At 41.9% G+C, this 21,596-nt stretch overlaps 1 protein-coding gene across 2 annotated transcripts in view; it reads left to right on the top strand.

Annotated features, from left to right (window-relative positions):
* The window catches only part of LOC140726818 (rho GTPase-activating protein 20-like), a 129,073-nt gene extending 107,693 nt beyond the window's left edge, over positions 1-21,380 (top strand). For both annotated transcript variants that reach the window (XM_073043668.1, XM_073043669.1), the window contains exons 11-15: positions 908-1,069; positions 3,803-3,912; positions 9,323-9,512; positions 14,540-14,657; positions 15,382-21,380. In XM_073043668.1, coding sequence (XP_072899769.1) covers positions 908-1,069; positions 3,803-3,912; positions 9,323-9,512; positions 14,540-14,657; positions 15,382-17,147 — 2,346 coding nt within the window. In that variant the 3' untranslated portion in view covers positions 17,148-21,380. The remainder of the gene's footprint in view (positions 1-907; positions 1,070-3,802; positions 3,913-9,322; positions 9,513-14,539; positions 14,658-15,381) is intronic.
* The last annotated feature ends 216 nt before the right edge of the window (positions 21,381-21,596 follow it).

Below are 21,596 nucleotides of genomic sequence, written 5' to 3'. Positions count from 1 at the left end.
TAGAAGTACAAAGTTTGTACATTATAGTTAAAAACAAGATTAGATGATCGTCATTATTTATTGAGATACAGCGAGGAATAGGCCATTCGGTCCTTCGATCAGCACTACCCAGCAACCCTCAATTTAACCCTAACCTCACAGGACAATCTATAATGACCAATTAACCTGCAAACCAGTACATCTCTGAACTGTGGGAGGAAAACAGAGCACCTGGAGGAAACCCACATAAAAGTCATGTAAAGTAAATAAGTGACTATCAAAGGCTCCTGTATTTAGAATTGTGAATTTTGTTCTTATAATTACAAAGGGTAATATTATTGAATCCTGAATGATTCATTTTGATTGAATAAAAAATGCAAGTACACAGTAATTAAAGAGAAACTTTATTCATTGACCTTTCACTAATTTCTAAACACTAATCTGATGTATAATTCAATGATTATGTATATAAATTAAATATAATTGATTTTTCAAGGTGAATAAGGCATTTGGTGGCATAAGAGTAGAGAACAGCATAATTAAAGATATGGAAATGATCTTTATAATGATTAAATTCAGTTCCAGTCCAACATGATAACTCAAGCAATCTTATTCACAGTGAGAAAACATTTAGGATTGAAATTAAGCTAATGGGCTTGGTTTTCCAGTCTGTAATCACATAATCTATTGTTCAACCTAATCTAGGTAATGGACGACACTTTAGCTGAGAGAATGAAAACTGATAGGGAGATAGACTTGGTTGTTATTATGAAATCCAAATGTCAGCCATCAGATGTCTTCCCTGTGTAAAATTAAATGTCTGTGCATTATCAATGCCAGATATAGGTATTAGTTGAATTGTATTAGTGGGTTATAGGGAGATTCAGATACCCCTCGTGATTCCTTTACTTTCTTCTTGGCATTTCAGGATATGCTCTTCTTTTTATTTCATGAAGGACCATACACCAGGGGCATTTTCAGACGTTCTGCAAATGCTAAATCCTGCAAAGAATTGAAGGAGAAGCTGAATGCTGGAGCTGAAGTGCACTTGCCCAGTGAATCTGTGTTTGTGACTGCTGCAGTGTTCAAAGTATGTGCGCACACAAAATCCTTTATTTCCATTTTTAGAGTGAAGGTGAATCTTAATGATAAATCGACATTGAGTAGCTTGAGGTAAAGTGGCTGTGAACAACAGTGATCGGTAAAAACATGGGATTTGCACTGATCGTTTTGAATACTAACCTCCCATTTGCAAAAGAGTAAAAACCAACAAGGTAAGGCAAAGCCAGTTGATTCTCTGTTGGAAGGAAAATTCCCCATCGGGGGACAAATACTTGATGTCAGTTAGGAACACATGGACATAAGAAACAGCAGAATCTGTCCCCATAGTCATTTGAACTGGTTTCCATAAGATCCTGGTTGATCCTCCAACCCCTCCGCTTTAACCCCTGGTTAACACCTCCAACACCTGGTTCCTGTATTCTTTGATTACCTTAGATATAAGAGTGATGACGTTTGAGCTGGAAGATCAGTATGACCTTTTTGAATGGCAAAGCAGAATTAAGGGGTGAAGTAGCCTACTCACCTTTCTTTTCCTTTTGACGTTAGCATCCAAAGTTTTATCAATTTCAGCCTTGATTATACTGGGGAACTGAACCATAATAACCAACATTACTGAATCTTGAATAGTCACAAGCCCTCAGTCAAGAAATTTCTCCTCAGTTCAGTCCTAAATGGACCTCCTGGCATTGGTTTGTGTACCCTATTCTACACTTCACAAGAGGGACAAACATTCTACAGCATAGTCAATATTAAAAACATTTTGACTTACTCACTGCTATGCAAATAAGTCTTTAAAAATGGCTTCTGTGGGCCCACTTATTTAAACTAGTGCAGAAGTGTCCACAAGGAGCCTTTTATGCAGATGTAGTTATGTATTTTGATTACTTTCCACTTCTTTTACTGCATCTCTTTGGAAATGTTGAATTGAAGTGGTGCAGTGAAAATTTCCTGCTGCAAGTGAACAGCTTTCATCTTCACGGAATAGAAAGTATGAGGTGACGTGTCCATTAAAGAGAGTCACATCCATTTCTGATTCACTGACACAAACCTGCGCTAGTTGGCACTCCAGATATTAAGCCATAATTCCCTTCATTTTGCAATCAGAAGTGTGCTATTTTTTAAAGGTTAATTGGGCAATTTGATCAATGTGGATGAGTTTATGACTTCAAAAATGGTCAAGACTTATTTTTGTGTGAGGGTTGTCAGCAGCATCAGGGTATTCACCCTCCTTATTATGTTCTATAAGACAGATGAGCAGAATTAGCCCACTCCGTCCATCGAGTCTCTTCTGCCATTCAGTCATGGCTGATTTATAACCCCTCTCATTCCTATTCTCCTGCCTTCTCCCCGTAACTTTTGATGCCCTGACTAATCAAGAACCTATCAATCTCCGCTTTAAATATACCCTATTATTTGGGCTCCATTGCCACCTGTGTCAATGAATTCCAAAAATTCACAACCTTCTGGCTAAAGCAATTCCTCCTCATCTCTGTTCTAAAGTTGACAGCTGATAGATTTTAGAATAGTTTCACAGTGTCATAATTAATTTCCCATTAGTAGTGGACACACAGGTTGAGGCTAAGCTGGCAGGACAGCTACTTGAAATATTTATAATAACTTCACTAGTCCAATGTTACCTCATCCTAACCCAAGACACTCCAGAGCTAGGTTGTCGCAGTGCTTCAAAAATCAGCATTTCACCTTTTGCTGCATGAGGTTGGGACTGAATGGTGTGCCGAATCTGCGATGATAGACTGATATTTTGAGAGTGAGTAGAGGGTGACTCCTATTGCTTATCTCACCATTTGAACATATACTTACTAAATCATCTTGTATGAAAAGCCCCAATTAATCAACTTCATAAGGTTCCTCCATTCTCCTCCACTGCCTTGAAGAAGAAGGTGACTAGGTCACAGGGAAAGGAAGGCAAATGTGGAAAGCAAGAATTTAATAAAATATTATAGGAATGAATCACTTTTAGATTTTCCATTTTATCAGCTGTATAAAGAACACTTATCAGTCTGTTCAAATAATTCTGACAAAGCAGAATAAATCTCTGAATGATGTTAAGCAGTTAAGTGGAATCAATATTAAAAAGATAATTCAATTTAGGAAGGGCAAGATTGTTCATTATATCTTGTTCACATTTCTTGGCACAAGTCCATTATAAACACTTCCCTACTGCTTGTGAAGATATGCCTGTAAAAAATGAATCACAGCATGCTTCATTACATGGAAACAAAGTTACTTAAAATAAATCAACAAATAAAATAAAGCAAATATCATTGATAATTTTTTCTGATTACTGGACTTCATGAAAGTTTTAGTAAATCAACAGTTGTAAGAATTTCAATTGACTTGAAAAAATTGGGGCAAATTTAGTTTGATCAGAACAAGTGGTTCAGGCAGGAAATGCTTCCTGAATAATCTGGGAAAATATCAATGTGAGTGTGATGTGGGGAGCCAATGTCTAACTTTGCCCATCCTCCAGGAGAGAGCAAACCGTGTCAGATAGCAACTGTGAATATGGTTAATTCTAAGTGCTAGTGGCAGTGCAAGAGGAAGTGAGGGTGGCAGAGTATGTGATCCTCTGGCTGGGCACTGAGCATCAGTGAAATTCAGTGCAGTCCACAGAAATCACTCCTTCAATGATTGATTGGTACTTTGAACAGATCCAAAATAAAATCAAAAACAAGTGCTTCAGTCACAAATTTTTGAGTACTTGCTCTGAAATATATTTTTTTCTCCATTACAAACTCAGGACTTCCTTCGAAATATTCCTGGTAGCATATTTTCCTCAGACTTGTATGACAACTGGATGGCAGCAATGGAAAGGAACAGCCGTGAAGAAAAGATAAAGGAAATTCAGAGGTTAGTAAAGCATTTAAAGGGTGAGGGGGGAGGTTGGTGAAATGCAGCATCTATGGCAGGGAATAAGCAGTCAATGATCTGGACTGAGACACAGGGTGGATTAGTATAAAAATAATCTTTTCTTCTCCCATTGATGCAGAGATTAACAATTAATACAGAGAATTGCTCAAGAAATTAACTAATGTTATAAAGCCACGATAACTTCTTCAATAGGTAAATTTAATGTCAGAGAAATGCAGACAATATGCATCCTGAAATTCTTTTTTTCTTTCTTCTTTTCTTATTTTATTTTATTTTAATTAATAAGTTTTAATATAAATACCTATGCAATCAAAGAGAAATATTAGAATTGATTTATTGGCTATTTTAAAATGAGGTCTGTTTTTAGAGAAAATAATGGGTAATTAAGATTAAAGAAAGAGAGCAGAAAGACCACTGTAGTAACTGGGAAAGACTGTGGCTTGGTTTAGGGAGCATCTCTATTCTTCCTGCTGGATCTAACTTCTTCCATCTCCATCCAGCTATGGAGTTCTAAACACAGCACAGTTACATTTAAATCAGGCTTCCAACTGTACAGTACAAGCTGAGATAGAAACTTATCATTTGGATTCAAGCTGGGGCCAGGCTGTCATGGGGGTGTAGTGTAGAGTGAATCTGGGATGTGGTGAAGTCTGGGAATGTACTGTAATTATAAAGTTACAGTACCTTGTAAAATTACTCAGCTCCCAACCTATTGTTCACATAAATAAGTATTACAACCAGGGGTTTTGATCAATTTAACTGGGAATTTTAATTTGCTGATCAGATGCTCCTTTTTTCACAGTGGGTCCCAAAAAAACATGGAAAATTGTAAAGCATGAAAAACTAAAAATTGCGTATAAGGAGAAGGTGGGAGTGGAGGATGCTATCACGTATTTGCTGCACAAATCACTCTCTCACCTAGAGGGGGTCAGTTGTGCTGTGAGGATTACATTTCTTGACTTCTCTAGTGCCTTTAACTCCATCCAGCCCAAGATCTTAAGGCACAAACTAACGGAGATGGGAGTAGACTCTCACATGGTGGATTGGATAGTGGACTACTTGACAGATAGACCTCAGTATGTGCGGTTGGGAGACTGTAGGTCTGACACGGTGGTCAGCAGCACAGGGGCGCCGCAGGGAACTGTACTCTCTCTGGTCCTGTTCACCCTGTACACATCAGACTTCCAATATAACTCAGAGTCCTGCCATGTGCAGAAGTTCGCTGATGACACGGCCATAGTGGGGTGTGTCAGGAATGGACAGGAGGAGGAGTATAGGAAACTGATACAGGACTTTGTGATATGGTGCAACTCAAACTACCTGCGTCTCAATATCACCAAGACCAAGGAGATGGTGGTGGACTTTAGGAGATCTAGGCCTCATATGGAGCCAGTGATCATTAATGGAGAATGTGTGGAGCAGGTTAAGACCTACAAGTATCTGGGAGTACAGTTAGACGAGAAGCTAGACTGGACTGCCAACACAGATGCCTTGTGCAGGAAGGCACAGAGTCGAATGTACTTCCTAAGAAGGTTGGCGTCATTCAATGTCTGTAGTGAGATGCTGAAGATGTTCTATAGGTCAGTTGTGGAGAGCGCCCTCTTCTTTGTGGTGGCGTGTTGGGGAGGAAGCATTAAGAAGAGGGACGCCTCACGTCTTAATAAGCTGGTAAGGAAGGCGGGCTCTGTCGTGGGCAAAGTACTGGAGAGTTTAACATCGGTAGCTGAGCGAAGGGCGCTGAGTAGGCTACGGTCAATTATGGATAACTCTGAACATCCTCTACATAGCACCATCCAGAGACAGAGAAGCAGTTTCAGCGACAGGTTACTATCGATGCAATGCTCCTCAGACAGGATGAAGAGGTCAATACTCCCCAATGCCATTAGGCTTTACAATTCTACCGCCAGGACTTAAGAACTTTTTAAAGCTATTATCAATGCTTTTTGAGATGGTGATTTAGATGCATATCATATTTTTTTTACTGAGTTAAGTATTGTATGTAATTAGTTTTGCTACAACAAGTGTATGGGACATTGGAAAAAAGTTGAATTTCCCCATGGGGATGAATAAAGTATCTATCTATCTATCTATCTATCTATCTATCTATCTAAAACTGAAATGTTAGCCATTCCAAAATATTCATTCCCCTTTGCTCAGTCTTTAGTTGAACCACCTCTCGCAGCTATTGCTGTCAGTAGTCTTTTTGGCTAAGTCTCTATTAACTTTGCACAACATGATGGAGCAAGATTTGTCCATTCCTCTTTGTAAAATTGCTCAAGCTGTGCCAAATTAGCTAGGGAGTGGCAGTGGATGGCATTTTGAGGTCTTGCCAGAGGGTTTGATCAGATTAAGATCAGGACTGGGCCACTCGGACATCAATTTTTAATTTGAAGCCATTCAGTGGTTGCTCTGGTCATTGTCCTGCTGAAACACAAGCTTCCTCCCCAGTTTAAACTTACATGCAGAGGCTAGCAGGTTTTTATTCAGGATCTCTCTGTATTTAGCAGCTTTCGTCTTCCCAATGATCCTGACCAGATTTCCAGTCCCTACTACTGAAAAGCATCCCCAGAGCCTAATGCTACCTCCATCATACCTTACAGTAGGGACAGTGTTAACTGGCTGATACACAGTATTTGATTTACACCACGTGTACCAGTTAGTGTTGAAACCAAAAAGTCCTATTTTAGTGTCATCTGACCACAAGACCTTCTTCCACCTCTTTACAGTATCTTCTAAGTGACACTGAGACTTTGCAAAGTCTTACAGGCAAGAATATGCTTTTTTTAGCCAGGGCTTCTTCCTTACCAATCTTCCATAAATACTTTTTTTGTGCAAAGCTAAAGATTGTTGGCCATGAACTTCATCTCCAGTTGCAGCCACTGACTTCTTCAGCTCACTGAGAGTGACTGTTGGCATCAGAGTAGCCTCTTACAAGTACCATTCTTCTCTGATGACTAAGTTTAGAGGGTGGCCTGACCTAGGCAGGGTGGCTACAATTTCATATTTTTTCTACTTTTCACAATGGACTGCACTGATCTCCAAGGTATGTTCAGTGCCTTTGAGATGGTCCTGTACCCTTCCCTAGATTTGTGTTTTTTTATTATTATTTCCATGACTTGCCTTGATGTTGCCTGGCCTGCTGAGTTCCTCCAGCATTTTGTATGTGTTACTTTTGTTTTTTTTTATCTTGGTTTGGTCTGTTGAAAAATCTACCATACTGTTGGACCTTACAGAGAGAGGGGGTATTTATTCAGGTGATCCTCCGATCTTCTACATCAACAAATTGGGTGAGTTGGTTAGGTAGTATACAGTATATTGCACCTGAGGAAAGTTAGTGTAGTAATTACAAAGGGGATGAATATTTTTTCACCCTCACAATTTTGTTTTTTTTAAATTTTTAGCAAATTGTTGACAAGTTTTGGAATTTTTCCTTTGACTTGACATGATGCACAATGTTTTGTAGACTAGCTCAAAATCCTACTTCAATATATTTTAAATTTGAAAACAAGACAGTAAGATTTGCAAACAATTGTGGGGGCTGAATACTTTTCCAAGGCACTGTTGTTATAATTTAATATAGAGAAGAACAGAGAGGAATAAATCTTTCTGTATTGGGTAGTACCAAAAAGGTTTTGGACCATCTAATTTAGACAGATGGCTAAGGGTGGAAGCCTAGAGTTGAGTAGCATTTGGAGAAATGATTATACATTGTTGAAGCCAATGCCTCAGTGAGAGAATAGTTGGTAATGGGAAAGCAACAGAGTGTGATGGGAGAAAGTCAGGATGGCTGAAATCTGTGAACTATTTGTCAAAAGTTTATCCAATAGATAACTAACTTCTAAAATAATATCTACTTTACCCTAACATAGTAAAACACACAAAGGTGCTTTAAAGAAACATTAAACAACATTTGACGTTTAGTCATATGGAAAGATTTAAGAGTGTCCTACAGGAATAACTCCAAAAAGGGAGAGTTTGAGGGAAGGGAAAGTTTAGGAATGTGTTCCAGAACTTGCAACTGTGCGGCAGAAGGTCTAGATGACGGTGGCAAAGAAATGATGCGTAGGGATGCACAAGGGCCCAAACTAGAGATCTCAGTTAAAGTTAGTTACAGTGCCAATATATCAGTGGGAAATTGTAAAAGAGGGGTTAAACTTTGTCTGCTCCATGTGACCTTTGGTTTGAAACTAAAAGGAGATTCCACTAACTTTCTTTCAAAGATCAAATTTATTATCAAAGAAGGTATACCATATACAATCCTGAGTTTCATTTTCCTGCAGGCACTCACCAAACAAAGAAACACAATAGATTTCACAAAACAAAAATGCACAACAAAGACCAGCAGAAATCCAATGTGCAAAAGAGGATAAATCAGGCAAATAGTAAAAAAGCAGTAAACAAGTAACGCATGGAGCAGGAACTGCAGAGTCTCTGAAAGTGAATAAATTGTCATTTATTTTGTTGCAGCTGTTTTAAAGTTAAGAATTATATAACATTTATACATAAAAGAACTTTACAACAGTGAAACTGACACTGCAACTAAATAGTTTGGTTTTTACATTAGAATTTTCTATAAAATTGGAGGTTATACGTCAGCTCCAGTAGTGGCAGAACCACATTTAACCTTGACAAAAAGCTGGTGAGAGTGATCTTTCTTTCTCTGCGGTGAGGATTTCCCTATGTGCAGCATTACATACCTTCTGTCAGACACTTGTTGCTGAGCAGCTGCAGAGTTCCTCAGTAGTGACATTTTCGAACAGACTGAGTTGTAATTGGAGTTGGATTGTGGCCCGATCAATTGTACTTACTACCTGCATCTGTAATGTCTTCTATCTCTAAGCACACCATTGAAGCTGACACCTCCTGATGTGATTGTGATTCAGCCACTGGAGAACCGAAGCTGGTAGATGCAAAAGGTCTTTATTGAATACAAACCTATCTTCTGGAAATCTATTTCTCCTTACCTGACACTTTGTTCTGAGTACAAAACACCAGACGTCCAACATGAACTACTTTTATTACATTGGATATACAGACAGAATATTAAATAACAAAAACTCATGTGCTGAATTGTGTATTACTGTCAGTAATATATCTTTAGCAATCTCTTCATGGGGCTTGCAATGAGGGCTAATTAACTGGAACCTTTATTTATTGTCTTTCCCTACATTGTTACAATGATACACAATCACATATCCCTCACCAAGTGACTAGATTTATTCTCTTAAAGTATCATTGGACATTATGCAGTTTTATGGGGTCACGTTCTTGTTTGAAATAACTTGCGGCTTCCCCATTCCCACCCTGAATAATCTTGTACACTCCATCATGGAACAGTATCAACCAACGTGTGTTTCAGTTTTCTGTTTTTGTTCCTTATTTTCCTCAGATTGCTAGACCAACTTCCAAGACTGAATACCCTCCTTCTGCATTATGTGTTTGGCGTGCTTCACAAAATTGAGCAGCAGGCTGAGGAAAACCAAATGAATGCCTTCAACTTGGCGGTCTGCATAGCACCCAGCATCCTGTGGCCTTCCGCCCTCTGCAGCCCTGAGACAGAGTGCAAGTCCACAAAAAAGGTAAGAGGCTGTTACTGCAACAGTAAAATAATCATGAGGTGGGGTGCAAGGTGTTTCAAGTAACAATGCTTTCAATGCGCAAAACACTGCCACGTTCTCAACCTCCACATTAATTTGTTATTAGCTGTCACAATCATAATGAAACACAGCTTAAGTGAATGACATCTTCCTTGTTTGTAGCATGAGTCACACAGTGCAGAAAGAACTGCTTCGCTATTACTATTGAACCTCGGAGAACAGGGAAAAAGAAAGCTGATTTCAGCAGGTCAATTTGAATTTGTGCTACAATCCAAATATTAAAGAAATGGCCAATGTGTTGATTGTAGATGTGATTTGGTTCCTTAGTTAATAAACACACAAGAATGGGACCACTCCAATCACCAAGCATGCTGTTATCTGCCTTGAAATGACTACTGCAGATTTCCTTGATGGTACCAACCTCAGCCCAACAGTTGGGTATGAGACAATAGTTTGAGATTCCCAATCCTCTCTGATATCTATGCAATATTCCTTTGTGGGATGATGTAGGAACAAAAGTAATAAAGTGGCTGTGTGTGTGCATGAATACTGACGTATCTGTGGGTAGGAATTTCTATGCTTTATTTAAAGATTTCTCTTGCTCTCCTTCAGCTGCTTGATAGGGTCATTACTAAAACATGAGGGTGTCAGGCCCTTGCAACAACTTACTGCTGTACCCACACTTTGGGTGGGTAGAGATGGTGGGAGGAGGGGCTTTTTCCTGTGTTATACAGGTGGATCATTGCCGGGGTGGGGAGGGATGGTGGGAGGAGGGGCTTTTTCCTGTGTTATAGACGTGTATCATTGCCGGGGTGGGGAGGGATGGTGAGAGGAGGGGCTTTTTCCTGTGTTATACACGTGGATCATTGCCGGGGTGGGGAGGGATGGTGAGAGGAGGGGCTTTTTCCTGTGTTATACACGTGGATCATTGCCGGGGTGGGGAGGGATGGTGAGAGGAGGGGCTTTTTCCTGTGTTATAGACGTGGATCATTGCCGGGGTGGGGAGGGATGGTGGGAGGAGGGGCTTTTTCCTGTGTTATACACGTGGATCATTGCCGGGGTGGGAAGGGATGGTGGGAGGAGGGGCTTTTTCCTGTGTTATACAGGTGGATCATTGCCGGGGTGGGGAGGGATGGTGGGAGGAGGGGCTTTTTCCTGTGTTATACAGGTGGATCATTGCCGGGGTGGGGAGGGATGGTGGGAGGAGGGGCTTTTTCCTGTGTTATACACGTGGATCATTGCCGGGGTGGGTAGAGATGGTGGGAGGAGGGGCTTTTTCCTGTGTTGTACACGTGGATCATTGCCGGGGTGGGGAGGGATGGTGGGTGGAGGGGCTTTTTCCTGTGTTATACAGGTGGATCATTGCCGGGGTGGGTAGAGATGGTGGGAGGAGGGGCTTTTTCCTGTGTTATACACGTGGATCATTGCCGGGGTGGGGAGGGATGGTGGGAGGAGGGGCTTTTTCCTGTGTTATACACGTGGATCATTGTCGGGGTGGGTAGAGATGGTGGGAGGAGGGGCTTTTTCCTGTGTTATACACGTGGATCATTGCCGGAGTGGGGAGGGATGGTGGGAGGAGGGGCTTTTTCCTGTGTTATACACGTGGATCATTGCCGGGGTGGGGAGGGATGGTGGGAGGAGGGGCTTTTTCCTGTGTTATACACGTGGATCATTGCCGGGGTGGGGAGGGATGGTGAGAGGAGGGGCTTTTTCCTGTGTTATACTGGTGGATCATTGCCGGGGTGGGGAGGGATGGTGGGAGGAGGGGCTTTTTCCTGTGTTATACAGGTGGATCATTGCCGGGGTGGGGAGGGATGGTGGGAGGAGGGGCTTTTTCCTGTGTTATACAGGTGGATCATTGCCGGGGTGGGGAGGGAAGGTGAGAGGAGGGCCTTTTCCTGTGTTATAGACGTGGATCATTGCCGGGGTGGGGAGGGATGGTGAGAGGAGGGCCCTTTTCCTGTGTTATATACGTGGATCATTGCCGGGGTGGGGAGGGATGGTGGGAGGAGGGGCTTTTTCCTGTGTTATACACGTGGATCATTGCCGGGGTGGGGAGGGATGGTGGGAGGAGGGGCTTTTTCCTGTGTTATACACGTGGATCATTGCCGGGGTGGGGAGGGATGGTGGGAGGAGGGGCTTTTTCCTGTGTTATACACGTGGATCATTGCCGGGGTGGGTAGAGATGGTGAGAGGAGGGGCTTTTTCCTGTGTTATACACGTGGATCATTGCCGGGGTGGGTAGAGATGGTGAGAGGAGGGGCTTTTTCCTGTGTTATACACGTGGATCATTGCCGGGGTGGGGAGGGATGGTGGGAGGAGGGGCTTTTTCCTGTGTTATACACGTGGATCATTGCCGTGGTGGGGAGGGATGGGGAGAGGAGGGGCTTTATCCTGTGTTATAGACGTGGATCATTGCCGGGGTGGGGAGGGATGGTGAGAGGAGGGGCTTTTTCCTGTGTTATACAGGTGGATCATTGCCGGGGTGGGGAGGGATGGTGGGAGGAGGGGCTTTTTCCTGTGTTATACAGGTGGATCATTGCCGGGGTGGTGAGGGATGGTGAGAGGAGGGGCTTTTTCCTGTGTTATAGACGTGGATCATTGCCGTGGTGGGGAGGGATGGAGAGAGGAGGGGCTTTTTCCTGTGTTATACACGTGGATCATTGCCGGGATGGGTAGAGATGGTGGGAGGAGGGGCTTTTTCCTGTGTTATACAGGTGGATCATTGCCGGGGTGGGGAGGGATGGTGAGAGGAGGGCCTTTTCCTGTGTTATACAGGTGGATCATTGCCGGGGTGGGGAGGGATGGTGGGAGGAGGGGCTTTTTCCTGTGTTATAGACGTGGATCATTGCCGGGGTGGGGAGGGATGGTGGGAGGAGGGGCTTTTTCCTGTGTTATACACGTGGATCATTGCCGGGGTGGGGAGGGATGGTGGGAGGAGGGGCTTTTTCCTGTGTTATAGACGTGAATCATTGCCGGGGTGGGGAGGGATGGTGAGAGGAGGGCCCTTTTCCTGTGTTATACACGTGGATCATTGCCGGGGTGGGGAGGGATGGTGAGAGGAGGGGCTTTTTCCTGTGTTATACACGTGGATCATTGCCGGGGTTGGAAGAGATGGTGGGAGGAGGGGCTTTTTCCTGTGTTATACACGTGGATCATTGCCGGGGTTGGAAGAGATGGTGGGAGGAGGGGCTTTTTCCTGTGTTATAGACGTGGATCATTGCCGGGGTGGGGAGGGATGGTGGGAGGAGGGGCTTTTTCCTGTGTTATACAGGTGGATCATTGCCGGGGTGGGGAGGGATGGTGGGAGGAGGGGCTTTTTCCTGTGTTATACACGTGGATCATTGCCGGGGTGGGAAGAGATGGTGGGAGGAGGGGCTTTTTCCTGTGTTATACACGTGGATCATTGCCGGGGTTGGAAGAGATGGTGGGAGGAGGGGCTTTTTCCTGTGTTATACACGTGGATCATTGCCGGGGTGGGGAGGGATGGCGAGAGGAGGGGCTTTTTCCTGTGTTATACACGTGGATCATTGCCGGGGTGGGTAGAGATGGTGGGAGGAGGGGCTTTTTCCTGTGTTATACACGTGGATCATTGCCGGGGTGGGGAGGGATGGTGAGAGGAGGGCCCTTTTCCTGTGTTATAGACGTGGATCATTGCCGGGGTGGGGAGGGATGGTGGGAGGAGGGGCTTTTTCCTGTGTTATAGACGTGGATCATTGCCGGGGTGGGTAGAGATGGTGGGAGGAGGGGCTTTTTCCTGTGTTATACACGTGGATCATTGCCGGGGTGGGGAGGGATGGTGGGAGGAGGGGCTTTTTCCTGTGTTATAGACGTGGATCATTGCCGGGGTGGGTAGAGATGGTGGGAGGAGGGGCTTTTTCCTGTGTTATACACGTGGATCATTGCCGGGGTGGGGAGGGATGGTGAGAGGAGGGGCTTTTTCCTGTGTTATACACGTGGATCATTGCCGGGGTGGGTAGAGATGGTGGGAGGAGGGGCTTTTTCCTGTGTTATACAGGTGGATCATTGCCGGGGTGGGGAGGGATGGTGAGAGGAGGGCCCTTTTCCTGTGTTATACACGTGGACCATTGCCGGGGTGGGGAGGGATGGTGGGAGGAGGGGCGTTTTCCTGTGTTATACAGGTGGATCATTGCCGGGGTGGGGAGGGATGGTGGGAGGAGGGGCTTTTTCCTGTGTTATACAGGTGGATCATTGCCGGGGTGGGGAGGGATGGTGAGAGTAGGGCCTTTTCCTGTGTTATACACGTGGATCATTGCCGGGGTGGGTAGAGATGGTGGGAGGAGGGGCTTTTTCCTGTGTTATACACGTGGATCATTGCCGTGGTGGGGATGGATGGTGGTAGGAGGGCCTTTTTCCTATGTTATACACGTGGATCATTGCCGGGATGGGGAGGGATGGTGAGAGGAGGGGCTTTTCCCTGTGTTATACGCGTGGATTATTGCCGGGATGGGGAGGGATGTTGAGAGGAGGGGCAGGTGTGGATGGGGAATATCTGCTACATAACATCTCTTTCATGTGAGCACAACCCTAGTTCTCATTGTCACAGATTTTGACCATTCAAGACAATGAGAAGCATGCCTATTGTTCAAGCAACTAACACTAAATTGCTTTGGGATTTTGAGTACCTGACCTTTCAAGCATGTTGCCTGAAGTATTTTTTCCAAGAATTTTCTACCTGTTTTGACAGTGTTCTGCTGGTGGAGACTGTGTGGGTTAACAGCATCTGGCATCTCTCTGCTGGTGGAGACTATGTGGGTTAACAGCATCTGGCATCTCTCTGCATCAAGCTTCATATTGTGGTCTGGAGGGGGAGGCCACATCTGCAGCAATATCTTCTCACTCCTGTCAGAACAATCATGATTTTGACTCCATACACATATTCCTTATCCTGCTGTAGTGTATGCTGTAAATACAGATCATGTAATGCTAGACAGTGGAATGAGATTTTAAAACAATGTAATCACACTCTGGCCTCTGTCCTTCTCCAGGTTGCCTTGTTTGTGCAGTTTTTAATTGAAAACTGTTCCAGGATTTTTGGCGACGTCTTCACTTCTCTCTTTGAAGTCTTATCATCAAGGAGGTTTGGGAGTAGAGATGATGGTTCAGGTATGGGAATTGTCATCCTGCCAACTATTTAAAATGAAAAGAGCAGAATTCACACTCAGACCAATAGTTAGAATAAACCCTTCAGTTTTTTTCTTGATGGCATGAGACTATTTAAAACATTGATTTTCTTTTCATAAACTAAAATGACAAGTACCCATCATTCCCCACCATACCCAACATTGCCCACCAAGTACCCATCTCCTAAAGCTGGTGAATATAAAATTAACTAAGCTACTTGTTGAATTCTAACACAATGAGAAGAAAAAATATTAAGCAGTAACAGTGCTACAAAACCTTTCATCAGTTGTAAATTACGGTGTGACACTACCAGACATGAAAAGTATAATGCAAATACAACTGTTTTTTTCTTATTTGCTTAAATTCCTTATTGCTGGGGGGAAATGTGATCAGAGAATTTCAAATTCAGAAAGAATAAGAGCAAAATTGACCAAAGCAAATAGTTCATAAAACAGAGCATAGAAATATCACTGACTCCAGAATTAGGAACAGAATGTGTAACAGTTTGAAAATTATTAACAACAAAAAAAGGAGGAAAGAACTTTGAATGGGCCATATACACTATTTCAAGAAGCATTTAAAAGAAGGTAGGATGAAAAATTAGAGGGTAGGGCCATATATTTTAACAGAGATCAAATTGCCAATACAGTATTAATAACTGGTGTTACAAAATGGTCAGTCAATATTGTATGATTTTTTCTTGCAGATCTCCCTTCATTTCAAATGCACGACTCCTCTTACAACAGTCTGGAAAATGAGCTCAATGATGAAACTGACTCCACTCTACTGACAAAAAGAAGCCAAGAAAATAGAAGCAGGGATTCAGTTCTGTCCTGGAGTGACTATGACCTCGACCAAGTTGAGGATGAAGCAGCTCATCGAAAGGTCCCTTTGACAATGAAGTCCTTACAAATTCCTTCAGCTTCCCTGGAAGAAAGTGCAATTTGCCAGTTTTCAAACAAAGCCCTCCTGGACTCCAGCAGTTCTGGTTATTCGACTTGCGAGGCGCTGACAGACCCCAAAAGGCACAGGAGGTGCTCTGAGCCGAGTATAGTTCCTCCTACTTCACAGTTTGTTCAGCTGGGCCAGAGTCGCAAGCCTCTAATCCGCAAAACTAGTTGCGATGCTGTCCTGTGTCAGACAGCCGAAAACTGCATTGAACAACTACAGATCGGAGGCCAGAAACCAACAAAGCACAAGGTGAAGGTGAGCACTGATTTGGGTGAGTGGAGAAACGGTGGCCATAAATCAGATCGAAGGGGATCATTGAGTAGTGGTCAACATCAGCCACCTCCTCCCCTCAAAATTCAGGTCCCTTCCACAATGAACAGTTCCAGTCTATCTTCCCCAGGCACTCCCTTCTCCGGGTCCTCTGTAAGTTCATGTGATAGTGTTTTTAAATACAATCCAGAATATTTTGTCTTCACTCCAAGTGAAACCTTCTCACCATCTTGTTATGCCACTCAGTCTCAGAAAGGCCAGCTGGCAATGCTACCTAGCCCTGGTGTTTTTAAATATTTTCCTGGACAGCTGTCCCCTGGATATTACCCTAGACCAGTTCCTGCTTCCTCCTCCACTGCACTGGAGAAATACAAGAGGACTTCCAGTGTGACAGAAGATATCTCAACAAGCATCGCTGGGAAGACTGATAGAAGGAGAAAGGGAAGTGGAACTTGCATGCTTAGAAAAATGGAAAATGGAGGTAAGCTTGAAGGTAAAAGTGGTTCATATTTTGAAGGAGTTCACGGAAAGTCGCCTATTTCTGTCGCAGAAGGGGAAAGCATGATTCAAAATGCAGACAAAAGCCAGTGTGCAGATCCTCCTCCTTATCCAGAGGGTGTTGGTTCACTACTGCTGAATACAGCTGCAAAAGAGAAAGGATCGATGGTTCAACCTTTGCAACATTTATTGCAATCTGATTCTCGGGAGCTTGCAGGCAGCTCCATTACTAGTGGTTCTCCTTCGATGAGCACTGCCAGCAAGGCTTTTCCAGGACAGAGTGGGTCTTATCGAATTCCTCAGACTGTTTTTTATGGGCAGAATTCAGTGCTATGTTTTCAATCAAAATCATGCCAACAATCATCCCCTTTTATGGTTGATGGAAATTCTAGTCATAGTGCATTAGATCGGCATTCTTTTAAAATGGTTTCTTGCCCAAGTTCAGGCAATGCCAAGGTATTGGAGAAAAGGGGCCGGATGTTCCAGGAAGAGAAGCTGTTTCCATCCATGAGTGGAGCCCACACAGCCGAGTGGGAGGCTAGCAGCAAGCATCCTGAGGCTCTGTCACGTAATGCAGCTAAAACAGCTAGGGATTTTTTTTTCCAAACTGATGCTGAGAACTGCTTGATAACAACACAACGATTGACGAATACAGCGATCCAGAACAAGAAAGAATGGCAAAAAGAATGGTGCACCAATTCAAAGCTCGAAAACTTTGAACAGGTGTTTTTCTCAGAGGAGTCTTACGTGTAAAAATCTGTCTGAAAATATTGTCATCACTTATTTTGAAAATTGATTTAGAAAATAGTTAATCTTGAGCTAATTCATTACCTTGTGTTGTTATTAGAACATGGATTAACAGTCCAAACAGTGTAAATATACTTTTGACAAATGTCAACTTTTATATGTTGCAAGTGTGCTTCATGGTATTCATATACTTAATCCTCTGCAAAACTAAGTTGAATTTACTTCTGATGTTGAAACAAAATAACTTCTAGAAAAATATCTACATGTTTTAAAACTAAAAACTGCTAAACAGGTAGACAAGGGACTGTCCTGACAATTCTGCCTGGCCTTGATATTAAACTGGGCACAGATAGGGATGTCAACAGCCCTGTATTTTACAGAATTCCTTTATTTAAATGCAAATATTGTCCCCTTTGAGATTTTAACAGACAGATGAGGAGGCAGGGTGAGCAGCCCAACCATAATAATACAGATGTTAACAGATATTTAGATGGTGACCAAAATTACATATGTATGTGGGGGGGGGGGGGGGAGTAGGGAGATGGACAATCTGTTGTGGACTGGAAGCAGGGGGACTTCATCGTCTTAATGTTTTTGTTATCACCGTTGCAGCCTTATCAACTTGATGTGCTTCACTGATTGAAAAGCAATACCCCTAGTACTTGAGCTCAAATAGCTGACCTGGCTTATTTTACTTCTAGTCACCCCTGATTTTGGGGCCCACACAGAACACCAGGGCCTCACATAGTCCAGCCCTTGTGGTTGTCGGTCTTCAGTATCGCACGTGATGCCACACCTACTGACTCTAGTGATCGTGGCTAAGATCCCGGAATAAGTCACCATTTTGAGACCAGATTTGCCATTTGATCTGATGGACGGCAAACATGGAACATGGGGATGTGGTGAAAGGAAGGGGAAACAAAGAAAGTTTGTGAGAGAACATCAACAATCTGCAGATGCTGGAGGTCCAAAGCAAAGACAGGAAATACTGGAAACACTCAAGCAGTAAGGCAGCATCTGTGGAAAGAGGACAAGAGTCAATACTTAAGATTGATAGATATTCCGGAGAAGCATCTCTGACAAAGGGTCTTTGATATGAAACCACTGTTTCTCTTTCTAAAGATGCTGTCTGATCACCCAAGTGTTTCCAGCAATTTTTGTTTCTAACGACTGTGAAAGGGTGGGTCAGGGACTGAATGTGAAAAGACCTAATAAAAGGCAATTGAGAGGCTTGGGTAAAATGGCCAGCTTCTGTGTGAGGCCAGATGTAAACCTGTCATTATTAATTTATCCAATAAACATTTTTCACTATCTATTGAGCTCTGGAGATAATTCAACAAGCCCTGCTTGCCTGTTGGAAGAAATATTGGTAACCTTAGCTATTAAGTTAATTGTTAGGCTTGGAATCAGTTCCATACACAGTAAAATGATACCTTGTACATCAATATTAATAAATGGAGATGATTTGACATTCCAATGGACCAATTGGGCAATTCAATGTGATACTTTCTTATTCAACTTTCAGTATTATATTAAGAACCTGAAGCAGGTTGCCCCTCTCTCACCCATTTGATAAGGACAAAACCTGAGACAAAAAATAAATTTTTTTAAAAATTAAATGATTTTACTATATTTGTCTATCTGGTTCAAAATGCACCAAATACACCTGTTTAAATGTGATCACGTACCAAGGAAAATAATTTGAGAGAAAATGGAATTTAGCATCAACCTGGTTTCCATGGTTTCTAAAGATTTGCAATATCAGCTCTTCGTTTATGTCAAAGGTTGGCTTCAAGGTGTGGCCGTATTTCCAATACTGCTATCCAAGGTTGTGTAATGAGACTATGTGTGTGATAGTTTCCCTTTTTATTTTACAGAAAAGATTTATTTACCTGTTGGCTGCAAAGTTACTTTAGAACTAGATGTTTATTACAGATCTCTAGCGCTTTTCATTTTCTCTTTTTACTCCTCTATGAAGTACTTTATATAAGATCATTAGTGTGACTCATTGTTCCTTTCCCCAGAGAGTTCCGTTGTTCTGTTGAGTGTTCACAGCTATATCTACCTTCTTTGTTTATCTGTCCCCCTCATAGTTCCTGCACCTGCGAATCTTCATCTGGCTTAGGAACAGAAGTCCTTAGACATTGAAGTGGTATAGTACAGTTCTTAACTTAATTAGAATACATGATTAAAAAAAGACTTCTAAAAAGCATACAATAATGTTTTAAACTCATATGTTGCAGCTTCAAGTTCACCAAGTTGTTGCCAAAAGATATTACTTATTTCCTGTTGATGATGTTATCTTTGTATAATGAAGTGAACATCACAGGGAAGTGGCATTTAATTATTTGCTGCTGTAGACCAAGTTAGTGCCAGCTTTACTGCAAATTGACAGTGACAATTCCTTGTCCTGGTATTCAATTTTATTTGACAAAGGTACTGAGTTCAAGGCGTACCTGCTTCTTTGTCCAAGCGAGTTAGCCTCTCTGTTCAAATCTTCAATTGTGCTTTCATTGAAAGAAACCTCAGACCTGCAATGGAGTTCCAGTCTATTATGTATTAATTGATCCCAGTTGATGCATGTCAATGGATGCTAATGTTGACTTTGGTATCCCTAGGCTGCAAGAGAAATAAATCAACCAATTCCTTTTTCAATCATGATTCTATGTCTATCTGTTTGAATAAAGCATGTGAGGGCATAACTGACCGTAGTACCCCCAACACTCAGGATGTTGAAACTGATTGACAAGTTTTGCACAAGACTTATGACAGTTGTGGAAGTTACTGAAGGAGGATCAATCCTGTTAAAACACAACCGCAAAATGAAATCAAAGTATAGAAGAGTTTTAATTTATTTATGCTACTCCAAAGGGAAATATAGTATTTGAACATTCTGTTACATATTATATAATATTATTATAATTCCACATTTCAAAATACATTTTTATATTGGTATGTTAGATGATAATTTGCTGTTAATTTGCCTCAACAATAATTAAGAACTATTGTTTGTTTGAATAGTGTAATAATGTTAACAATTCTGATTCATTCCATTGATTAACATGGCACCCAGCAGTCAGTGCAGTTGGCAGCTTTTGGCTTAGTGCTTGAATGCTGATACTTACATCTAGCAGCTCAGTGCTGGAAAAGCTACTGTTGGCTTCAAAACTTAAAGGAGAATTTATGCAGCTGGATGGACAATTAACTTTGCCCTGCAAAACCTTTCTAAAACAAAGTTGCTGCATTGTAGGAGTTAATATACTTAAATGAACAAGCAAATGTTCCTACCAGAAGTAAGAAAAAATCTTTATGTAGGAAGATTTTATCATCCCTTTTCCCCTATTCCGCACTAATCTTCACTCACAACTGTAGAGACGTTTGAAATCTTCCCCCAGCCATTTACCTTGGGTCTGGGGACTGATCCTCAAGCTCATTTGAAGCAGAGACCTGCTCTTTAATATTCCAAACTTGCTCTCTGGCCAGCAGACACAGCAGAACTTTGGCTGCCAAAGTTTAGTATCTGTTTTAAATACCACCTGCTCTCCCTCAAAAATGAAATACATTTTTGACAGATGCATTGCATTCTGTAGGACCTACAATTCCCACCCCCCCATTAAATTCTGCAAGAAATATTTTGCAAAGTCACTCCACCTGCTATGATTTCTACTTCCATTCCATTTGATTCTGATGTCGTCCGTATATTGTGTGACTGGACAAATCTCCTTTGTATGTAGTAAATCATGCTCTGCAGATTGAAACAAACTGCTTTAATATAACTCCGCCAGATGAATACCTTTAACTGCCACCATTCCAGTAGGTATTGCATTGGATGGAACTTCTGTGGTGTTCTGTACGATGCTGTTGCATTTTAGTGGATATTAATTTGCAACCACCTTACAAAACTACATAGACCGTAAGTTTATGGTTTGGGTTTTAAGTGGATAAATATATATTTCTGGAGTATGACACAGCCACTTTTTTATTCAATTATTGTTCTGTGGCTAATGAGTAAATGTGATATTATGCAACATTGTTTGCTTTTATTATTGCACTTAAAGCAACAAAACTAGGAACAATGTGCCTTCATGTACTCGATGTATGTTTTCAATAGATATAGAAACCAGTAAATCGAAAAAACACTATTCCCTTACTTTAAATCTTTAGTGATAAATATCCTCTTCCTTAAGTGTGTATATGTGATTTATTTATACAATAAAGGGAATCCAAACTTTTTGAAAACTTTTCATGATTATATTTTTAACTTTATTAAGAAATTGGATCAAGATATTTAATGTGATTGGTCTTGGAAGCTTAGGAACTAGAATTTCTGATAGTTATTTTAAAACTATTTTTATTAGTAAATTTGCAGACTATCCAGGTTTCTTGCACTGACCAGTTTTCATGCACACATACACACATATCTATACATACACATATATATGTAAATTTTATAAA

The sequence above is a fragment of the Hemitrygon akajei genome, chromosome 4 (genome assembly GCF_048418815.1).
Source record: "Hemitrygon akajei chromosome 4, sHemAka1.3, whole genome shotgun sequence".
Classification (NCBI taxonomy): Eukaryota; Metazoa; Chordata; class Chondrichthyes; order Myliobatiformes; family Dasyatidae; genus Hemitrygon; species Hemitrygon akajei.
This window is presented reverse-complemented; position numbering and strand designations above follow the sequence as displayed.